Here is a 21,650-nt window from a genome sequence, read left to right as displayed (position 1 = left end):
ACCCCAGGCGTAGCTGTCCCTCACCGACATGAGCCTCTGAGGACCACCCAGACAGACAGACAGGGCCCATCGCCCCAGCACATCGTCTGTGGCGCAGGAGCGGGTTTGACCTTTTGTGGGCAACCTCTGGGCCTGGGGTCGGTCTGTGCCCACAGTGGTGCCTGGACTCAGTCCACGCCAAGGGTGAAGGCACACCCTCCTCTGCCCGACTCCCTTGGTTGGAGATGTTCAGGAAGGGGCAGCCCAGAGACCAGGTTACTGTCAGAAATAAAGAGCCTGTTCCCTCTGGGGCCCACAGCTCTGGTGGAGCTCAGAGAGGATGGGGAGTCACGGGCAGCCTCCACATGCAGAACAGAGACAGGACATGGGGTAAGAGGCTGTTTGTGAATTTTGACTGCGACCGAGGACGTGCTGCCTGGATGAACTCTCCAGCTTGACTTCACGTCTGCCTTCCTGTCGCTTCTGAGCTGTTTACTGGATTGCAACACCACATGGGCACGAGATGTGTGGGTCCCGTGTCTCCTGCTGGCAGGGCATGGATGGCGGATATATCACCCTCCCTGGGCTCAGCTCTCCTGGCAGACCTCACTGTTCCTCCCTCAACCAGCCAGGCACAGCCCTCCTGACCCTCTTCCTGCCTTTATCATGATGCATGTGGACAGACCAACTTCCTAGGGAGAATATAAGGTGGGAAAAGAGCTTATATTTAAAGCCCTGAACTAAACTGTAGTAAATAACAACTATTCCTATACAAAATGCTTGAGACCAGAAGTGTTTGAGATTTTAGAGTTTTTCAGATTTTGGAACATTTGTGTAGATTTTACTAGTTGAGCACCCCGAATCCAAAACACTCCAAAATCCAAAATTACATATCAAAAAGGTTCAGATTTTGGAGAATTTTTAGATTTTCAGATTAGGGATGCTCAGCATATGGTTAGTTATTAATTTTTTTAAAAAACTAATTATTCGGTTTTTTTTAATTGTGGCACTTCTCATCTTGAGCAAGGATGCACATTTAGGGATATATTCTCAGACACTGGAAGTAACTACAGGCCGCCGCCACCTCAGAGGATGCCTGAGGGAAGTCCTGGTGTCCCACCAAGGGACACTCATGTAGAGCCTGGTCATTGGCAGCTCCAGCTGGGCCTGCTTCTTAGGGGCTGATGCAGCCCTCAGACCAAATGTCCACTCACTGGTGGCCACAGCCACAGAGACAGAGAGTGAGACAAGAAGCAGAAGGAGGCCCTGCAGAGTGGGCAGAAGAGGCCTCGCCTACTTTTTAATGGTGTATTAGTAAGAATTATCAATGAGCCTTTGCTGGGAGGGGTTGGCTGGCTCTCTCCACTTCAAGACCAGAGTCAACTTTTTCCTGCAAAGAGCTGGAGAATAAAACCGTTCTGTTTTGTGGGCCATCTGTCACTGTCAACCTATGCAAGCCTGCCAGGCTGAGTTTGAAAGCAGCAGCAGACAACATGGACATGAATGAGACGGAGGGGATCCAGTAAACTGTATTCATGGACATTGAAATTTGAATTCCTGTCATTGTACATGTCAGGAAACAGTCCTCTTTTGATTTTTTTTTTTTTTTTGCCCAAGCATTTATAAATTGGAAACCATTCTTAGTTCCCAAGCCATTCAAAAACTGAGCACGGAGAACACCGACAAGGGAGGGCCTTTCAGCTCCATCCTCCTGACAGTGGAAACTATGAGAGAATACACTCTGAGCAGCAGAGAGGCATCTGGGGAGTCATCCACCCAAACAGCAGATGAAAGAGAAGAGTCCATCACAGCTAAACGTGTGTGCTGGGCATCTTCCCCAGACACGCGGAGAGCAGTTTTGAGATAGACAGATGTGTCTTTCTCTGAAGCTAGCATCTATAGAGTCACAGGGGTGGCCGAGCACTGTGGCATCTCAGTGATCACATGACCCTGGTCATATCAAGTAACCATTATCACATCAGAGTCCACAGGAGTTATAAATATACCACCATCGGGCCCCAACTGGAGGACAATTGAGTAATGACAATAGAAATAGCTCACACTCTACAAGACCATCTTTCCCCTCCTCAAGACTCGTTCTGAAATCCACTGCTTTGTAATGGAGAGACGGCCAGAGCCCGTCACAAGAAAGCTTCAGATCTTTCAGAAGATGGAAAAAGAGCCTCGGGTTAGAGCAGGGTCCCCGGAGCTGGAGTACCATGCCGCACTGGTGGCAGGAGACCTGGACCATATTCAGCCTCTCATGGACCAGTTCTTCCAGGATGCCAACATAGTGTTTGAGATCAGCAAGGATGAGATGGAGTGGCAGGTGAAATCCCCAGCTACGTTTGGGCTGTCAGGTACCCTCTGCCTTTAAAGCTCAGTTGTGTGTTTCTAAGGAGCTACTAACACTCTCGGAACATACGGGGCACATGTGTTTGTTGGGCAAGTGGACACTGTGTTTAAGGAGAGTCTCTAAGCAAAGGACATCTGTAAACGAAATTTGGTCTTTGTGGGTTTTAAGATGTGGGGTTTTGGTGATGGGATATGAGAGATGCAATTAGAAAAGCAAAACCACCAGTGAGAAATGCCCATCTGATAATGCTCCATCTGCCTCTTGCCTAGAAAAGGGAGCTGGCTTAGATGCCGATGTGCCAGCCCCTACACTTGGCAGCCAGGGAGGCAAGAGCCAGAGGAGGAGAGTCAGGCCCCTGGCATGCAGCTCTGTGGAAGGCCCTTCTATGAATCCATGATTGCCACAGCCTCAGGGAGAGCTGTGCCCCAGCCACCCCACACATAAAGGTCAAGAGGCGCATAGCAGACCTTCCTCCTGGAAGCGAGGGAGGCTGGAGAATGAAACCCCACGTCCTTGTGTCACATTTGTCTGAGTACACTCTTGATGCCTGGATGTGGTCACCTGGGCCCAGGCAGGCAAGCAAGCCCCCAAGGGAAGAGAAGCCTCCCCACCCCACCTGGATGTGCAGATGCTTGCTGACCACCTGGCTGCATCCAGGCTTCTTGGCTGGCGGTTGCACTGGGACCCCCCTACCCAGGCCCATATGCTAGAATCCACTGCAACTCTGCCAGACATGGGAATTTGAGAATCTGCTGCCAGTTGGGCCAGGGGCCAGTGTCCATGTCCCTGACCTGTGAGCGTCTGGCAGACAAGGAATGTGGAAGGTCCATGTCCAGAGACCCAGCATGATTTGGTTTATACCTCACAAGGGGAGAAGGGGATAAAGCAGAGCACCATGGAAGGACTGAGCAGCCCTAACCCACATGAGGAGACAGGGCTGCAGGGAAGGCAGGCGTCATTGCATCAGGCTCACTGCCTCCCAGCTGAGCCTCTCCAGGCCCCCTCTCCTTCACCTGCCCCTGCCCCGAACCAAGAATGCCACCTGCTTCAATACTTGAGCCATGTTTGTGTTATTTTGCAGGCTGGGGATTGAACCCAAGGCCTTGAGCATGCCAGACAAGCTCTCTACCACTAAGCTATACCACAGCCCTATTTATGTTTTATTTTGAGGCAGGGTTTCACTGAATTCCCCAGATTAGAATTTGATCCTCCTGCCTCAGCCTCTCAGATAAGTGGGGATATCAGGTGAGCACCACCACACATGGATGCCACCTGTATCTTTTTGTCACATGCTTCCTGGCCCTGCACTTACTCATATGCTCAAGCCTCAAATTTCAAATAGATGCTAATTTTAACCCATCTCTTACATGTCTGAATTCAAAGTCTGGGTTCTATTTTCCTCAGTAACCTTCCTGCCCCTAAGCTCTGCTGCTTTCTGTGGCACACCTGCCCAACCGAAGGCACAGCCTGCCAACAAAGAAGGGATGGGAAATGCAGCCCAGAGACTTAGCACTGGCCTGAGGCTCTGTGCACACTGGGAAGGGAGGGAAGATGGGGCAGCCTGGACCCCAAGCTCTTGGGCCCAGCTCTCCAACCTCCCTGAAGCAGAAATAGCCCTGGCTGAACAGTGCACCTGCGCTGCACTCTCCTGCACAAAGACTTCCTGGTGGCCAGTTCCAGCCCCCCATGGCAGCTCTGAGGAAGGGTGTGCTCTGGGTACAGGCTGTAGGTTCACAGTGGCCAACTCCTGAAGCCCACAGTCCCAGGAGCGGTTGGCATGGGGAGTGCACAGTGAGAATCTTCAATCCATGTTCGTCCTGGTGGGAGACCAACAGGGTCAGGGAATTATGCAAAGCTAACTCAGACTTTCTTCTGAAAGGGCTGCCCTAGAATCCAGGCTCTCTTGGCCTACTGGAAGCTCCTCATTCTCTTTCAGGACCTGGGGAAGGTGCTGTCCCTACCTCTGGCTGAGTCAGAAACCCACCCATGGCATTTCCATCAGTCTAAGGAGAAACTCAGGAATCAAGGATGGGTGAACAGAGCTGATGGGAAAGAGTTGGGAACTCAGCATGTCCTGCAAAAGTCAGTAAACAGACTTCATGTCTCTGGAAAATGAATACAATCAAAGAACCAAGAGTGGGCCGGTGCAGGAATGTAGAGTACTGCTATCATTAGGAATACCTCCATCCTGCCTCTTCAAGTCTGACTCAGAAATCAGTGGGAAAGGCAGCCAAATCCCATGCAGGACCCTAGCCCTGGGCCTGTGGCCACCATCACTTCACACCAGGGACAACAGGCCCCTGCCTCCCCCGCCTGAGGGGGCAACAGCTCCAGGCTGGGCCCTTGGGCCAAGGGGCAGGCTGAAACTGTGCACCACACATGGGAGGTAATTAATGAGTGGTCTTTCAAAACTGCTCAGCATGGGTCTTGGGAAGGCGGTGGCCTGCAAAAAGGGCCTCCTCTGCAGCTCATTACGGCCATGGTATTGATTCTCCCATCATTATCAGAAGGCCTTCCTGCCATGAGAAATCCTTGATGTGTATTCACCAGGGACACCTCCCCCCATTTCCACGAGTGCTCCTGGCTGCTAACAACCTTCCACGGGCTTTTTGAAAGCACCAAAGTTTTCAGAGAAGTGAAATGTATAGCACCTGCTCCATTCATCCCTCAAGAAAGAACAACCCTATATATACACACACCCCTCAAAAGCGCAGAGAAACAAACCAGAATTGTGCTGAATGTGGACGGCCACATCAAAGAGGCCTTCGAAAACTCAGCCACTTCCAAGGGGGCTAAACTTTCTCCCAGTGCTTTTCTTGGACAATCTGGGTGAGGTGGGTCAGTTTGTTTTGTCTGTTTGTCTTCTCTTAATCATAAAGAGGTAAGTTTGGCAGTTGACCCAGATAGGGCTGAATTCTGGAAAATTCCACTGCCCACTCTCCTCTCTCAGGTCATCCCTAATTCGGAGCCTGGAAAATGTGAATTCTGCCCTTAGATTCTCCCTCTGCGTCGGCGGGGTGGGCTTCTGACTACTTGAATCTTACCAGCTTTCTCAGTCACCCCCATATTTGGAAAGCCTCTTCCTTCCCAGCTACCCCACAACCTTTCGGTTTCAGCTGTACCCTTCCCAACCTTTCCTTCTCTCTCTCTTCCCTGTCTCCACCTCTGTCTTGCTCAGTGTGTCTCACAGCTCTCTGTCCCTCTATACTGTCGGGTGTGTCCCCTGCATGTGCACCTGGTACCTACCGCCAAGCAATTGTCTCCTGCTTCTCTCGCCTTAGTGTAGTGCGGCCCCATAGGCTCCCCACCCAACCCCATCATTTCACACCTTACCCCCCTCCTTCCAGGCCTCTGGACCCTGGAGTACAAGCGGGAGCTCACCACGCCCCTGTGCATCGCAGCAGCCCATGGCCACACCGCCTGCGTGCGACACCTGCTCTCCCGCGGCGCTCACCCCGACGCCAGCCCTGGAGGCCGCGGGCCCCTGCATGAGGCCTGCCTCGGGGACCACACGGCCTGCGCCCGGCTGCTACTACAGCACGGCGCCGACCCAGACCTTCCCAGCGCCGAGGGCTTGGCGCCCCTGCACCTGTGCCGCACGACCGCCTCGCTCAGGTAAGAGCTCCTGGGTTGGGGACAGCCGCGGCCCCCGGACTCCAGCCACACCTAGGACCCGGCCTCGGGACTCCTCCCGGACTCCGACCCTGGGCCGGGACGCGCCCTCGGCCGCCAGTCCCCGGACCCGAATACGCCGGGGCCCCTTCCCCAGCTCCGGTCCCACATCCCAGATCCAGGACCCCTGACCCTGGACCCCAGACTTGGCCCCAGGCGCGCACTGGCCCCGCCCCCAGGCCCCGCCCCGCCGCCGGCCCCCGGGCGCGTTAATTAGCGCTTGATTGCGAGCGCGGGGAGGCGCCACGCCGCGGTAATGAGCGCGCTGATCGCGCCCGCAGACGCGCGCTGGAGAATGCTAAAAGGCCGCTGGCGGGGTTGGAGGCTGAAAAATTAGGGGTTTTAATGATAATTTTATGCAGAATAATTGTCACAGTGTGACATAAATGGTTAGCTCCTCGGGCGGGGGCTTCCGAGGCCCGCGGGAAGCGGAGCCGTGCGGGCCTCGCCCCCGCCCGGGCTGTGCGGCGCCGGGTTCGCGGCCCACACCGCAGTCCCCGACAGCGTCCTCCACTCGGGGACCGCAGCGTCTCGGCAGAGGCGGCGGGGCCCAGTGTCACTGCACAGGACTTGGCTCAGTGTCCCTCTGGCATAGTTTAGCGTTGACCTTGCTTTTACTCCAGTATTCCCGTCCCCGGCTTGGGTTCTGACTGTGTGGCTTGCCTCCTTGGTGTGAGGATCAAATGAAATCATCCAGGCAGAGTGGTCGTGTCGCCCCGCTGTCCCCCCACCAACTGCCCGCATTACACAGGTCTCCTGCACCCAGAGGGCAAGGGCAGCGGGCAACAGGACTGCTGGGCTCCTGGCACTGAGGCAGGGGGCGCCACCAAAGAAGAGCCCCCCCGGTTCAGCGTGGGGACTCAGGACTCAGACCCCCACCACTCTGGAGAGTGAGCAAAAGAAACAGGGTTCTGGCTTTGGCAAATGTGGGCACAGGTACACATTCGCGAACCGTCGCCGTCCCCCAGGTGGTGAACCCATCCACCTCACCAAAAGCTCCTAGGCCCCACACTCTCTCTCCCATCCACCCACTGAGCTGCTTTCTGCAATTTTCAGCAATTTTTTAAATCAATTTCTAGAATTTCGTATTAATGGAATATGCTCTTTTTTTGTCTGCCTTCTTTCGACATAATTATTCTGAGACTCATCAGTGTCATGGTGTGTATCTATAGCTCCTTCCGGTTTATGTTGGAGTACTGTTCCATGGTGTGGCTGTACTACTGTGCTTATCCATTTACAGCTAAAATACATTTGATCATTTCCAGTTTCCAGCTATTACAAATAAAATGGCTACTAACCCTCTGTGTGGGCATGAACTTTTATTTCTTTTGGATAAATACACAGGATTGGAATGGGTGGAACATGTGACAGGATTAAGAAGATTCTTTTTAAGGAACTGCCACACTAATTTCCATAGTGCCCTTTACACTCCCACCGCCCATGTCCCGGGGTCTGCTTCCCATCCTCACCAGTTCTTAGTGTGGTCAGCCACTAACTGCAGACACTCTAACAGGGGTGTAGAAGTAGCTCTTTGTGGTTTGGGTTGGTGTTCCCTGGTGACTAGTGATATTCAGTCTCTTTCAGCTTGTAATTGTAAGTAATTTTACCATCCGTGTGTCTTACTGGGTGAGGTGTCTGTTCAAATCTCTTGCCTATTTTTAAAATTGAGTTGTTTGGGTTTTTTAATTGATTTTTCAGATTTCTTCATATATTTTAGGTAAAAGTCCCCTTGTTACATATGTGATGAACAAATATCATCTCCTAGTTTCTGGTTTTTTATTTTCTTCTCTGAACAGTGTCTTTTGAAGAACAGAAATTCTTCATTTTGAATCCAATGTATCATTTTTTTTTTCTTTTAGGGGTTGTATTTAAAAACTTTTTGCATAACCCAAGAAGCTCACAAAGAGTTTCTCCTTTTTTCTTCTATGAATTTCATAATTTTACATTTTAAGATTTAAGTCTGTGTGCATTCAGCTTGACATGGCAGTCATATTGAGGCACTTCTGCCATGATGGCCCAAGGTAGCCTATTTTTCCTGCAGTTTCCCATTCAACTATAAATAGACAAAAACACTAGAGTTGTATATGGAGCTTTATAACCAGACCCTGGCTCCAGGGATGTGCCTGGCACTTTAATATTAGCCTAAGATAAAACAGGATCAAGGATAAAGTCACTTTTGTCCTAACCCATAAATATGCCCCTTTGGTGACCCATATTGCAGGAATCCAAGTGTTAAGTCAGTCCCCCAATAAACTGCATTCTGTGCAATCCTGGATCTACCTGCCTTTTCCCTTCAGCCTCGACTGCCGTGACCAGTGCGGCCAAACTAGCAGCTTGCCCCAAAGAGTGATGGGAGATTGGAAGAAATAAATAGTCAACACACGCAGACCTTGAAGATAAAACACTGGGGTCGGGTGGAGTGCTGCTCTCTGATGGAGAAGCAGATCTAAAGAATTACACCAGCAATCTTTATATGTCTCTAAATCAGACTAAAGACTATCCAAGTGGTTTTTCTTTGTATTCATGAAAGTTACAGAGTTAGCAATATTATGCAGCTACTTCCTCAGTTATATGCTACAGTTGCAATGTGCAATGTTAGGAGCCTTGGTAGCTCAAGAAAGTCCATTGTTTAAAGTTGCTAATTCTCAGGCAGATTCAGGAGCAGCAAAGCTGGTCAAATGCTGTGGTTATCTCAGCAAGGAAGTTCTCTCATTCCCAGGAGCTGCCCTGCCTGAGAATAAGGTCGAGACTGATAAGACTCTAGCATGGGGGAGGGGGGATGGTAGGGGATAGGAAAGGTAGCAGAATACGACAGTCACTAATATGGCAGTATGTAAAAATGTGATGTGTAACCGATGTGATTCTGCAATCTGTATTTGGGGTAAAAATGGGAGTTCATAACCCACTTGATTCTAATGTGTGAAATATGATTTGTCAAGAGCTTTGTAATGTTGTGAACATCCAATAAAAAAAAAAAAAAGACTCTAGCATGGAGGACATCTCCATAGCAACCAGGCATCCTATGCCTTTGCACAGAAACTTTCCCAGTCACCAAGTATACTTGGTGGCATACCACAGCCATGAAGTCATCAGGGACCCCAATCTCAGACACTGGTCTCCCAGTCACTGTCACCACTCTCCACATGTGACAACATCTTGGGGCTGGTCCTCACACAGCAGAACTGGGCTGCTCCAGAACAATGGCTGTGCTCCATTGGGAGTTAATTTCTGGATCTTATAGAGTGAGGTATGGGGTGAAGCGTGTGTTTGGCTTGTTTTTGCCTATGGGTGTCCAGCTGGTCCAAAACTGCATATCCAGCGGGGTGTACAGAGTTTGACAATTTGTCAAAAACCCTTTACTTTCTTCACTCTGTTCCCTTTGTACTTTTGTCAAAAACCAATTGACTCCATACGTGTGGGTTTCATTCTGAACGGTCTTCTCAATTATACACAAGACGCCAGGAATTGCTTTTTGTGTGAACAGTGAAAGACTAGCTAGAGGTGCCAGCTCCTCATGGTCCTTACTCCGTCCCACACACCAGAAATGATGACATCCAAGCAAAGGGGGCTGGATGGTGGCAATGTGGGTGGAAGGCTGCCCCAGGGCTGAGATCCAAGTCTAGAGCTGGGCTTTGCAGTTTAGGGTCCGCAGCTCTGTTCTGAAGGGGTGAGGCAGGAAGGCCCACAGCTCATCAGAACCCAAGAGACAATAGGAATCTGTCTCACGACAGCCTTCCAGGGACGACAGGGGGGTCAGAGGACAATGGAAGAGTCACCCCCCATCTCTCCTGTAGTTCACTGATCCATCTGGGAATTTTGACACCAATCCCACATTGTCTTGAATACTGAAGCTTCTTAATAAACCTTGAAGTCAAGAGTGTAATTCTCAGGGCCATTCTTCCTTTTCAGTAGTTTGGCTAATCTAGCTCATTTGCATGCTCATATGAATATTAAATATTAAATACAGTTGGTCATTTTCTTCAAAATAGCTAACTGGGTTTTCACTGGGATAGCTATGAATTAAATCAATCTGGGGAGTACTGACATCATAAAAATATTGAGACTGGTAACCCATGGGTCTGATGCATCCCTCCATATGTTTAGGTCCTATAGTTTCTCTCAGCTGTGTTTCAGTTTTCAGTGCCCAAGACTTGCAAATACTTTGTAAGATTGTTCCCTAGTCATCTTATATTGGAATCATAATATTGTTCATAATATTTTTATTCCAGCTTTGGACTATGTGTAGCTATTATATGAAACCAAAATAACCTATTTGTGTCTTAACCTTTTATCCTGCAAACTAACTAAACTCACTCATTGTTCTGGTAACTTTTTATAAACTCTGTGGGATTTTTACATAGGAAATAAATTTTTATGTAGGAAATATATCATCTTCAAATAAACACTTTTACTTCTTTTGCCATACAGATGTCCTTTCCTATTTTCCTCCAGTGGCATGTTGAGTAGAGGTGGCTAGGGCAGACAGTTCTCCTTGTTCTGACCTTAGAGGAAAGCATTGAATGTCTCCTCCATTGTGTATGATATTAGATGTAAAGACTTTATACATTCTCCTTTTCAAAGATAGAACACTCCTCTTTATTTCTTCTTTGCTGAAGGTTTGTATTATGAGTGGATATCAAGTTTTATTAAATGATTTTCTTACATATACAGAGATGATGTGATATAATTTTTCATCTGTTAATTATAATGATTTACATTGATTTGATTTTCAAATGTCAAACCAACCTTGCATTCCTGGAATAAACCATACTTGGTCACAAAGTATTAGCTTCATATATATGTAAATACACATATGTACATGATGTTGGATTTGATTTGTTATAATTTTTCACATGTGTATATATTTTCATGAAAGATATTGGTCTATGGTTTTCTTGTAATGCCTGTCTGGTTTTGGTGTCAGAGTAATGCTGGCCTCAGAAGTGTTCCCTCCTATTTTCTGGAAGACCTGCAGTTGTCCCTTAATGTTTGGTACAGTTCTTCGTGAAGCCATCTGGGTAGGCATTTTTTTTTTGTGACAAGTTTCTAACTATGGATTCAAGTCCTTTGCTAGGTGGAGAACTACACAGTTTCTTCCTTTCTTTTTCAGAGAGCTTTCAGTCTGTCTCTTATAAGAGATTTATCTCTTTCAACTAAGTTTTGAATTTATTGGCATAAAGTTGATCCTTGTTATTCTTTTAATAGCTGCAGAATCTATAGCAATATCACCTCTCTATCTCATGCAATTGGAATTCCCATCCCCCACACACAGTCTTGCCTTTGGTTTCATTGATTTTCTCTATTAGTTTTCTCAGTTTTGTTTCATTGATTTCCACTAGATCTCTTTTACTTTCACACACATATATATATATATATATATATATATATATATATATATATATATACACATACATACATATTGGCCTTCATTTGCTCATCTTTTTCTAATTTCTTAAGGAAGATGCAAATGTCATTGATTTGAGAATTTTCTTATTTTGGGATGTAGGATTTTAGTTGTACATATGATCCTTCCATACTATTTTCTGAAGCTCACAGATGTTCCTATGTTGTGCTTTTAGTTTTAGTCAGTTCAAAAGACTTTCTAAATTTCCTTTTGATTTTCTTTTTAATTTGAATCCTGGGTTAAAGTGTGCTTTTAGTTTCCAAATACTTGGGAATTTTTCATATATCTTTCCAGATATCTTTCTATTTCTAATCTAATCATTGTGTTCACAGAACTTACTTTGTATGACTTTACTCCTTATGAATTGACTGAGACTTATCTACATTCTAGAGCAGGTTGTGTCATGGTAAATGTTCCATGTACACTACAACATAATGTGTGTGCCTCTGCAGTTGTTGGGTGGACTGCTTCCTGGCTGCCATCAAGGGTATAGCTTCCCTCACTTGGGCCCAGAGCAAGAGAGTCAGCCATCTATGAACTGAAACCTCTGAAACCATGAGCCAAAATGAGCCTTTCCTCCTCTGAGTTGTTCTTGTCACGTATTTTGGTCACAGCAGTACAGAACCTGACTGACTCTTCATGACATTCTTCATACTTGTTTTACAAGTTATTTTAAAAAACAGTGTTAAACTCTGTGACTATAATTGTTGATTGATCTCTTTTTCCTCATCGTTCTATCAGTTTTTGCTTCAAGTATTTTGAAGTACTATTATCAGGTACACAAGTGGTTAGCATTGCTATGTCCTCTTGAAGAATTAACACTTTTTTCTTCTGATACTAGGCATTTAACCCAGGGGAGCTTAGTCATTAAGCCATGTGGTGAGCCATTTTGCTGCGCTGCCTTGTGTGGGTGTTGGCTTAGTTCTTGGACAATAACTCAGTGCTTTGTGGTCGGCCAGTTCCGGAGTGAGCCGATATGATAATGTGCTGAGTGTTCTAAGAACCAGTAAAAACTGGTAAGAACCAGTTGACCTGTACTTCCTGGCTCTGGGCGCCAGTGCTGAATTCCTTGCCTTATTGGCTGCTGCTGTGTTGCTATGCGCTTTTGTCCAATCACATGAGACTTAGGCCGCGGCTCTAGTATATTAGGGGTGGTCTTTTCGGGCTCAGGGTCCTTTCTCTCAACGAACCTAATGGAAGCTCCCAATAAAGCGTGCTAGAGAAGAATCCTGTTTGTTGTCGTCATTCCTGCTGGCGGGAAGACGCGACAAAGCCACATCCCCAGCCCTTTTTATGTTTTATTTTGAGACATGGTCTCGCTAACTTTCTTAGGGCCTGGCTAAATTGCTAAGGCTGGCTTTGAACTTGTGATTTTCCTGCCTCAGCCTCCCAAGCACTGGGATTACAGGTGTGCACCACCATGCCCAGCAAGAAGGGACATCTTTATCATTATGAAATGGTATTCTTAATCTCTAGTAGTATTCTTCAGCCTAAAATCACCTTGATATTAAAAGACATAGTCTGTATTAATATAGCTTTCTTTAGATTATTTGAAGCATGGTATGCCTTTTTGCATCTGCATCAGAAATCTATTGCTGTGTCATAAATTAGCACAAATGCAGAGACTCAAAACAACACACACTTCTTACCTCACAATTTCTGGCATTTGGCCATGGCTTTGCTAGGTCTTCTGCTTCTGGGTCTCACAGGACTGCATGCTTGGTGATACAAGGCCTACAGTCTCATCTGAATTGTCAACTGGGAATTTGCTACCAAACCTCTGTGGTTACTGGCAGAATTCAGCTTCTCAGGTACTGTTGGACTAAGGGTCTCAGCTCCTGGCTGACATTGGTTGAAAACTGTCTTCAGTTCCTTTCTGTCATTTTAGTCAGCTTTTTATTTAATTATTTATTTTATGCTGTGACCAAAAGGCCTGACAAGAACGATTTTAGAGAAGGAAAAGTTTATATGGGTATCACAGTTTCAGAAGTCTCAGTCCACAGACAGCCAGCACATTGCTCTGGACACAAGATGAGGCAGGAAGAAGAAGGGTGTGGTGGAGGAGAGCAGCTTAGAACATGCTCCAGAAAACAGAGAGAGACCTTCCCTCACCACAGACAAAATATATACACCGAAGCACCTCCTCCAGCCACACCCTCCTTGCCTACAGTGACCACCACCCATTTAATCCATTCAAGTGGATTAACACGCTGATTTAATTGATTGGTTAAGGCTTTCAAAACCCTATGATTTCACTTCTGACTGCTCTTGCATTGTCTCACACATGAGCTTTTGGGGGCACCTAGTATCTAAACCTTAACACTGTTGCTGGCCATTCCTGCTGCTATAACAAAATTCCTTAGACTAAGTAACTTATAAATAATAGGAGTTTATTGCTCACATTTCTGGAGGCTGAAAAGTCCAAGGTCAAGGTGCCAGCAGATTCAGTAGCTGGTGAAGACTGCTCACTGCTTCTAAGATGGGGCCTTCTGGCAGAGATGGAAGGAATGGACTTGCTCCCTCAAACCTTTTTATAAGGATGTTAATTCTATCCATGAGGACAGAACCCTCCTGGCCTAATCACTTCCTAGAACCCACCCACCCACTTAATACTATTGCATTGAGGATTAGCTGTCCATGTAAATTTTGGAGAGACAAAACATGGAAATTATACCCCTTGCCATGTGGGACTCTGTAATATTGCAACTTGCTTCATCAAAGCATGTGAGCTGAGAAGACAATAGAGAGATTTGCTAGTGAGATGGGAGTTATGATCTTCTGTAATCTACTCACATAATGACTCCCTATCACTTTTGCCATTTTCTATCAGCTAGAAGCAAGTCAAAGGTCCCGCCCACATTCAAAGAGAGAGACTCAAGAGACGAACACTGGAAGGTATTCATGCCCTGATCGCTAGGAGACTAGGCCAGAAGCTGCCAGCCATACCAGCCTTTCACTTTGAACTTATGTGTGTTCTTTTTTAAGTCAGCCTCTTGTGATAAGATCATCATTGGATCTTGCCTTTTTATGTGTAATCTGACAGTCTTTGCTTTTTAATTTCATGTTTATATCACTTACATTTAATGTAATTTTGATTTGTTAGGTTTAAAGTAAACCTTCTGCTTTTTTCCCCCTATTTGGTTCATCTATTCTTTGCTCTCTTTATCATCTTTTTTTGCCTTCTAAACTTAGAAGTATTTTTCATAATTCCATTTTGTCTCCTTTTTGCTTATTAAATATAGCATTTTGTTGTGTTAGCATAGTGATTCCTTTAGGGTTTTCAGTATACATCTTTCCTTATCACAGTCTGCCCTCAGTGATGTTCATGTGTAGTGTAAAAGTCATATGATAGTATACTTCCATGTCTCTTCCTGGCCTTTGTGCTATTGGTATCATACATTTCACTTCTACATTTAAGTCCCACAATATATTGTTATTATTTTGTTTAAATGGTCAATTATCTTTTAAATATATTGACATAATAAGAAAAAAAGGTTTTTTATTTCTAGCCCTGTAGTTAGCATTTCCAGCGCCTTCATTGCTTTTTGTTGATCCGGCATTTCTTCTGGAATAGTTTTCTTTCTGCTTAAAGAACTTTCCTTAGTGTTTCTGGCACTGAAAGTCTGCTGGTGGTGAATGCTTTCAGATCTGTATTTTTGAAAAATACTATTTCACCTGAATGTTTGAAAGGTGTTTTTGCCAGCTAGAGAATTCTGGAGTGACAGTTTGGTTTTTCTTGACTTCCCCCTCCTTTTCCCTCTCCCTCCTCCTCCTCCTCCTCTTCTTCTTTCTGTACTGCAGACACATGACTCCACTGACTTCTAACTTGGTTGTTTTGTTTTTCAATGAGAAATCTGCTGTCCTCCTTATCTGTACTTCTTTGTACCTAATGTATCCTTTCCCTGGCTGTAAGATTTTCTACTTTTCACTGATTTAAGCATTTGCTAAGGATGTGTCTTGATGTGATTTTCTTTCATCTGTTGATTTGTACTTTTCATCAAATTCAGAAAACTGTTGGCAATTATTTCTTCCCCTTCTTTTATACCCACTCCTTCTCTCCACCAGGGCCTTGGAGCACTGATCATGGTGTGCACACCGTGCCTCTTGAAGTCTTTCCACAGTTTACTGGAGCTCTGTTATCTTGTGCAGTCTTTTTATCCCTCTGTGGCTGATTTATCTTTCCTTCTAAAACCCCTGATGTACCAGGAACCCCATCTAATGTACTTTTCATCTTAGACGCTGTAGTTTCAACCTTAGAAGTCCAGTCTTGGGTCTTTTCCATATCCCTCATGTGTACTTCACACGCTCTGCCTTTCCTCTAGCCTCCCACCCATATGAGGACAGTTGTAACTCTGCTTCAGTGTCCCTATCTGTGTCACTTCAGGGTCACTTTGGTTGATTTTGTTTCTCTTTCTTTCACTGGGTACTGGATATTTTTGTGTTTCTATCAATACTCTTTACTTTGTTTTTTTTATTGGTTGTTCACAACATTACAAAGCTCTTGACATATCATATTTCATACATTAGATTGAAGTGGGTAATGAACCCCCAATTTTACCCCAAATGCAGATTGCAGAATCACGTCGGTTACACATCCACAATTTTACATAATGCCCTATTCGTAATTGTTGTATTCTGCTACCTTTCCTATCCCCTACTATCCTCCAATACTCTTTACTTTGGGAGGTAAACTTACTTGGAAATAATTTGATCCTTTTGGATCTTGCCTTTAATCTCTGCTAGGCAGGATGAGAGCAGGATGTAACAGAGGTGGATTTTTTCTCCACTCCTGGACAGCATTTTCTTAAGGCTCCAGTGCATGCCTCATTAGTTGTGAGGTTTTATGCTCTGGTTGTGGAAACAGGCCTGTGCACTCTACAGGCACTCTCCCCTAACCCTTTCAAGGCTGTTCCTCATAGGCACACAGTAATCAGTACTCAGTACCCAAGGGGCCCCTCTGCAAATTCTTTCTCTCCGACTCTCCCTTCTCCAGTACTCAGCCCTCGCATTCCAGCTGCCTCTGCTCCCTAGGAGTGCAGATCCACCTCCAACTCGAGAGTTCACCAGCTTCTGCCTGCTCCCTTTACTGCTCCTGGGAGCCTGGGGGCCCTCTGGGGGGGCTGTTCAGTTTGCTGTACTACACCAAAGTTCTTAATTTTGACAAATGTACCCTCTAATATAACAAGTTAACTTCAGGGGAAGCTGGGTGAAGGATGTGCTGGAACTCTCTGTCCTATCATCCCAACTCTTCTGTAAATCTGAAACAATTCTTAAATAAGAAGGGGTTCTATTTTATTTTTATTAGAAAAAAAAATGTTGCTTTTTGCTAAGAAATGAGAAGGCAGTAGCTATGCAGAGCACAAAACACTGTGAATCCTGACAGCAGCCCTCAGGAGAAACCAAGAGTCTGACACGTGGAAATCAGGAAGAGCTGTGACCAGGTGCAGACCATGGGAGCTACTCATCCCATAACTGGGCAATAAAAACTAATTTCCTGGCTTCGGTTGGCTTTTCAAAAAAAAAAAAAAAGATCATACAGGCCTAGGACATTGTTTAATAAGGCCTTTGAAACGTCTTTGTGTTAGAGTGTTGTTTTTTTAATCTCCTTCTGTCTTCCTCTTGTTCCTCCTCTTCTTTTCTGTCCCGTTTTCTCATCTAAATCTCTCTCTGTGAATCTTTCCTTTTGACGGTTTAATTTGGGAGTCTTGACTCATTCAAATCTTCACTATTGGGGAAAAGTTAAGTGATGGAGAAGCCAGAAGTTCACCAGCGCTAAGAAGCAGCTGACTTAGAACCCTCCACACCAATGATCACAACGGAAAACGCTGGCAGGTCCCATTGAACACCTCTACAATAATGCAACCAACTACCTTGAAGGATGAAAAGTTAATAGATGTCAGAAAGGACTTGAGGGTCCGACCAGGCTTTTCAGCTTTAAAGAGTCCCCCTAAAGTTAGACTCTGAGGAGGTCTGGCTTTGGGGAGTATAAACATTATCACTTTGACAAGAAAGAGCTACTTTCTCTGGAATCTTTTTATACATAGTAGATTTTAGGTCATCCTTAATTTTTTTTACCTCCCAGTAGAGAGGGGGTCGTTGACCTACATACAGAGCCATTTCATTTTCTTACTCTTATGACAATGGTCCCCACACCTAGGGACCCAGCTCTGCTCTGCCCCTTTTAGTCGGCAATTCTCCGTGGGCATAGGACTTTAAAACCTTTGAGTCTCTGAGTTCCTGGGATTTAAAAAAAAAAAAATTATGTGTGCTTCCTTCCAACCAGCAAGCTTCAGAATTCAGAATCCAACACACAGAAAGGGATATCAGTCCTTTCATCTGGAAGCTTTTGAAGAGGTTTTCCCAAAAAGAAAAGTTCCAGTAAAGTTACCTGTGCACACTGGCGGCCAGCCCGCCAGCCTCGCCCTATTTATTACCAGATTCCTCCCCTCGACCCTTCCATTCTTACTCTGAGATAATTAAAATGAGAAAAGAATTTGTTGAGTCCAGATTCTTTTTCTTGTCTATAGCTGTCTTGATTTAAATGAAAGCCGGAACAACTCACTTCCTTCATGGGACTTATTCATGAAAAGCACACAGCTTTGCTTTTGGGGGCTGGTTGTGTCAGATCAACTAAATGAAGAACAATTCATAAGCCAGAGTGAGATGAGGGGAAGCAGCTAATTATCTCAAGTGGGAACAGACATCATGGAAGAAAACCATTGCACGATTCTTTTCTAGTTCTGACCCAGCCGATTGAAATCCGGGGAGACATAAACAAAGCACTAATGATCTGCAGGGCTGTGGTTCCAGGACCCCTGAGGACACCAAGATCCACAATGCTCAAGTCCCTTCTATAAAGTGGCACAGCTTTTGACACACATTCTCCCATGGACTGTAGATCATGTCTAGATGACCTACAATACCTAGCACAATGTCAAAGATATGGTCTGTGCTTTTTAGGGAATAATGACAAGCAATAAAATTCTGTGTTCAGGCAGGACAGATGCAATTGGTTTAACAGCTTCAATCCCTGGTTGGCTGACAGTGCAGATGCAGAACCCATGGATGTGGAGGACCGACTGCACACCAATGATCACAACAGAAAACGCAGCCACTGTCGGGTCAGTATCTGAGCAAGAAGCTTGCGCTCCTTCCCCTACCCAGCAGCCTCCAGCTGTTAACAGGGTTTTACTGCATGAGAAGCAAGGCTCACAGGCTTGGATATGTCACCCAGAAAACACCCGCTCTTTCCACAGCTCAGATGAGTGCTCGATTCACCCTTCCAGTAGGAAGAAGGAAGACATGGTCTTTTTCTTGTCTATGGCTGTCTTGATTTAAATGAAAGCCAGGACAACTTGCTTCCTTCATGGGACTCATTAATGAAAAGCACACAGCTTTGCTTTTTTGGACTGGTTGTGTTTGATCAACTAAACGAAAAACAATTTATATGCCAGGAGTTCAACACATCTTAAGGAAGATTGAAGGAAGAGGAGGAACCCCCACTGGAGGACTTACTGTCTGTAGTTGAATGCACTCCTGAGTGTTAGCAGGTGTCTTTTTCCTACGATCATCTTAGGTCTGCAGGACTTGGTCATCCCCCATCACGAGATGAGAAAACTGAGGCTCAGAGAGGGCCAGTGCTTTGGCAGGGACAGTGTCAGAGCCGGGGCCCCAAACCAAGCATTGTGCAAAGGATGCTAAAAGATTGCCTCTCCCTTATTGACTGATTTATATGTATATATAAACTGCCTATCATCTGGAAGTAGTTCCACTCATCTGTAACCATTAACTTTCAAACATGTTCTATTATAGGCTTTCAAAACTTCCCAGCCTTTGGTGGCATTCTGGGTAGATTTACTCATCTTTTGCTTCCCTCTGGGCATAAGCCTTAATCAGACTCTGCATGAAAGACAGATGCCAATGAGCACATCAAAAGGCATTCACCACCTTCAGTCATCAGAAAAATGCAAATTAAAACCACAAAGATATTCACCATGTCACTGTAATGATACAGTCACTCAAAACAAATAAACATCTGACACCACCAAATGTCGACAAGAGTGTGGAGCCACTAGAACTCCCACACTTCGTTGCTGGGTGTGTAAAATGGTTAGATCTCTTTGGAACACTGGGAGTTAAAAGTCAAATGCAAAACTACCTGCAATCCCACTTGTAGGTATTTACCTAAGAGTGAGAATATATGTCTACAAAAAGATTTATACAAAAATGTTCTTAGCAGCTCTGTTCATAATAGTCACAAAGTGGAAAACATCTAAATGTCTATCAATATCAATAAGAGAATGGATTAAAAATCATGGTATATCTAAGCGATTGAATATGATCCAGCAATAAAAACAAGAACGACTTGCTCTGTGCTTAGAGCAATACAGATGAATTGTTGCATGCGCAGAGCAGATGCAAGAAAAATAGAAACTTCTAGAGAAAAATAAAACTGCACCATGGAGGGAGAAATTGTAGGGAGAAGTGGCTGCCTCTGGGGGTGATAACAAGTGGCAATCAATGCAAGAGGAAACATGGACATGTACTACATCTTGCCTGGGCTTTTGATTATGATGATATATTCCTTTGGAAAATTCATTCAATTATACTCTTAAGCCTATGCATTTCTCAGTATGTAAATTTTACTTTAAAGATTCATACACCTTTTCTCTCATCCAGATCAAACAAAACCCCCACTCCCACCCCTCCTTTTTCTCCTCCTCTCACTCTGGTGCTTCTGGGTCTCCTCCATCCAGTATGTTGGGACCAGGACAAGAGAGGAGGGGGAGAAGCACTGTCTATTCTTGTGTCCAGGAAGGACACTGGTGAAGCTGCTTGATGGACATGAGGGGAGGCAGTGGAGCTGATTTCTGAAATCTTGTTCCCTAAATCATGTCTCCATTCTCCAAGATGCAGGGCTCCATTTGTGATCTGAGGACAGTTTGCCCAAAATATCCCCTACTGCAGCCATGCAATGCTTCAGAAAAACATCAAATGGCAGTCATTGCTCCAAGGGAAACTGTGATGATAGAAATGACCAATAAGGTTTTCTCCTGAGCCCCCACCACCCTGAGGATCTGTCCGTTCACATCAGCCATTTCCACTGTCATGCGTATGCCTGATAGTCTCATAACTTAGCATCCCAGGAGAAAGCAAGCCAGAAGAAAACACAGACAGCAACGGGGTGGATGGCAGGTCCCCCAAAGGACAGCCTCAGCAGAAGGTACAAGGAAATAAAGTGGAACTGCTCCTCCATCAAAGTCTCAGGCTTGTGGCTTCCCCATGCTTCATGCAGAGCCAGAGGGGGAATCAGTCCACAGGAGGGAACCTTCTCCAACGGCGCCCTTAGACAATGATACTGCATTTCCCCAAGTCCCCACCCACTTTCATGCAGCATCCATATTGTCCTCTGCCCCCACCCAGGGACCCAGCCTGCGGCTCCAGGCACCCTTCCCCTGGGACATGTCTGCAGCCCATCTGCTGCCACGTCAACTCCAAGAAGGAAAGGAGCAGCAGCCGGGATCCAAGGAGACTAGCTCCTCATGCCCATCACCCTGCAGACACACTGCTGAGCGCTGAGCCCCTTCTGTCTGTCAGAAGGGATTCTGGCAGCAATCATGTGAAGTAAAGGGCATGCCAGGATTGTCCAAGGGCTCCAGGGAATACGGAGAGAGAAACCGTTACCCAGGAGACAGCAGTTTCGCCTCCTTAATATTTCTAACAAGAGCTTATGAGCAGCGTCTTTTGTCCCCTGCAAAAAAAAAAAAAAAATTAAGCGATGTGTTCATCTGGAATGCAGCCATATTGGTAGAGTTCTTTGTGGTGCTTGTTGCTTTGTTCCTTTGGCATCATCTTTTTGTGGGTGTGGAATCCCTCCCTTGCCCAGGGGGACTGGAGCTCACCATGTGCTGTGAGGCCACCGTGATGCCCTGGTCTCCACCTCCAGCCCCCTGCTCAGACCTCTGAAACTGAGTCACACCCAGCAGTAGGGAGAGTGAGACCTTTGTGCAGCAGCGTTGCTGGGAATTCTGGGTGAGAGGAGGTTGAGGCCCATGGGACAGGCTACTTCCTGCCCGAGCCCACTGCAGGGGCTGTCAGTGGGCCTCCCGGGAATTCCCATGGAGTGCTAAGGAAGAAGCACTCCCTGCCTTGAGAGGAGAGGAGCGTGGGAGGGTCCTCTCCTGTTGAATGAGTGAAGGAGGGAGGAGCTTAGAGATAACTTGAGGGCAATACTTGGTG

General features: G+C 45.9%; 1 protein-coding gene across 3 annotated transcripts in view; it reads left to right on the top strand.

The window, feature by feature from the left end:
- Positions 1 to 21,650, top strand: part of ASB18 (ankyrin repeat and SOCS box containing 18) — a 62,667-nt gene that overhangs the window by 15,951 nt on the left and 25,066 nt on the right. Inside the window, exons 2-3 of one of the 3 annotated variants that reach the window (XM_081262134.1) lie at positions 2,217 to 2,339; positions 5,683 to 5,950. In XM_081262134.1, coding sequence (XP_081118260.1) covers positions 2,217 to 2,339; positions 5,683 to 5,950 — 391 coding nt within the window. Of the gene's footprint in view, positions 1 to 1,836; positions 2,340 to 5,682; positions 5,951 to 21,650 lie in introns of those variants that run through there. The other 2 variants (XM_081262132.1, XM_081262133.1) reach the window with 2 other exon arrangements.

Source organism: Spermophilus citellus, assembly GCF_964194105.1.
Source record: "Spermophilus citellus genome assembly, chromosome: 11".
NCBI lineage: Eukaryota > Metazoa > Chordata > Mammalia > Rodentia > Sciuridae > Spermophilus > Spermophilus citellus.
This window is presented reverse-complemented; position numbering and strand designations above follow the sequence as displayed.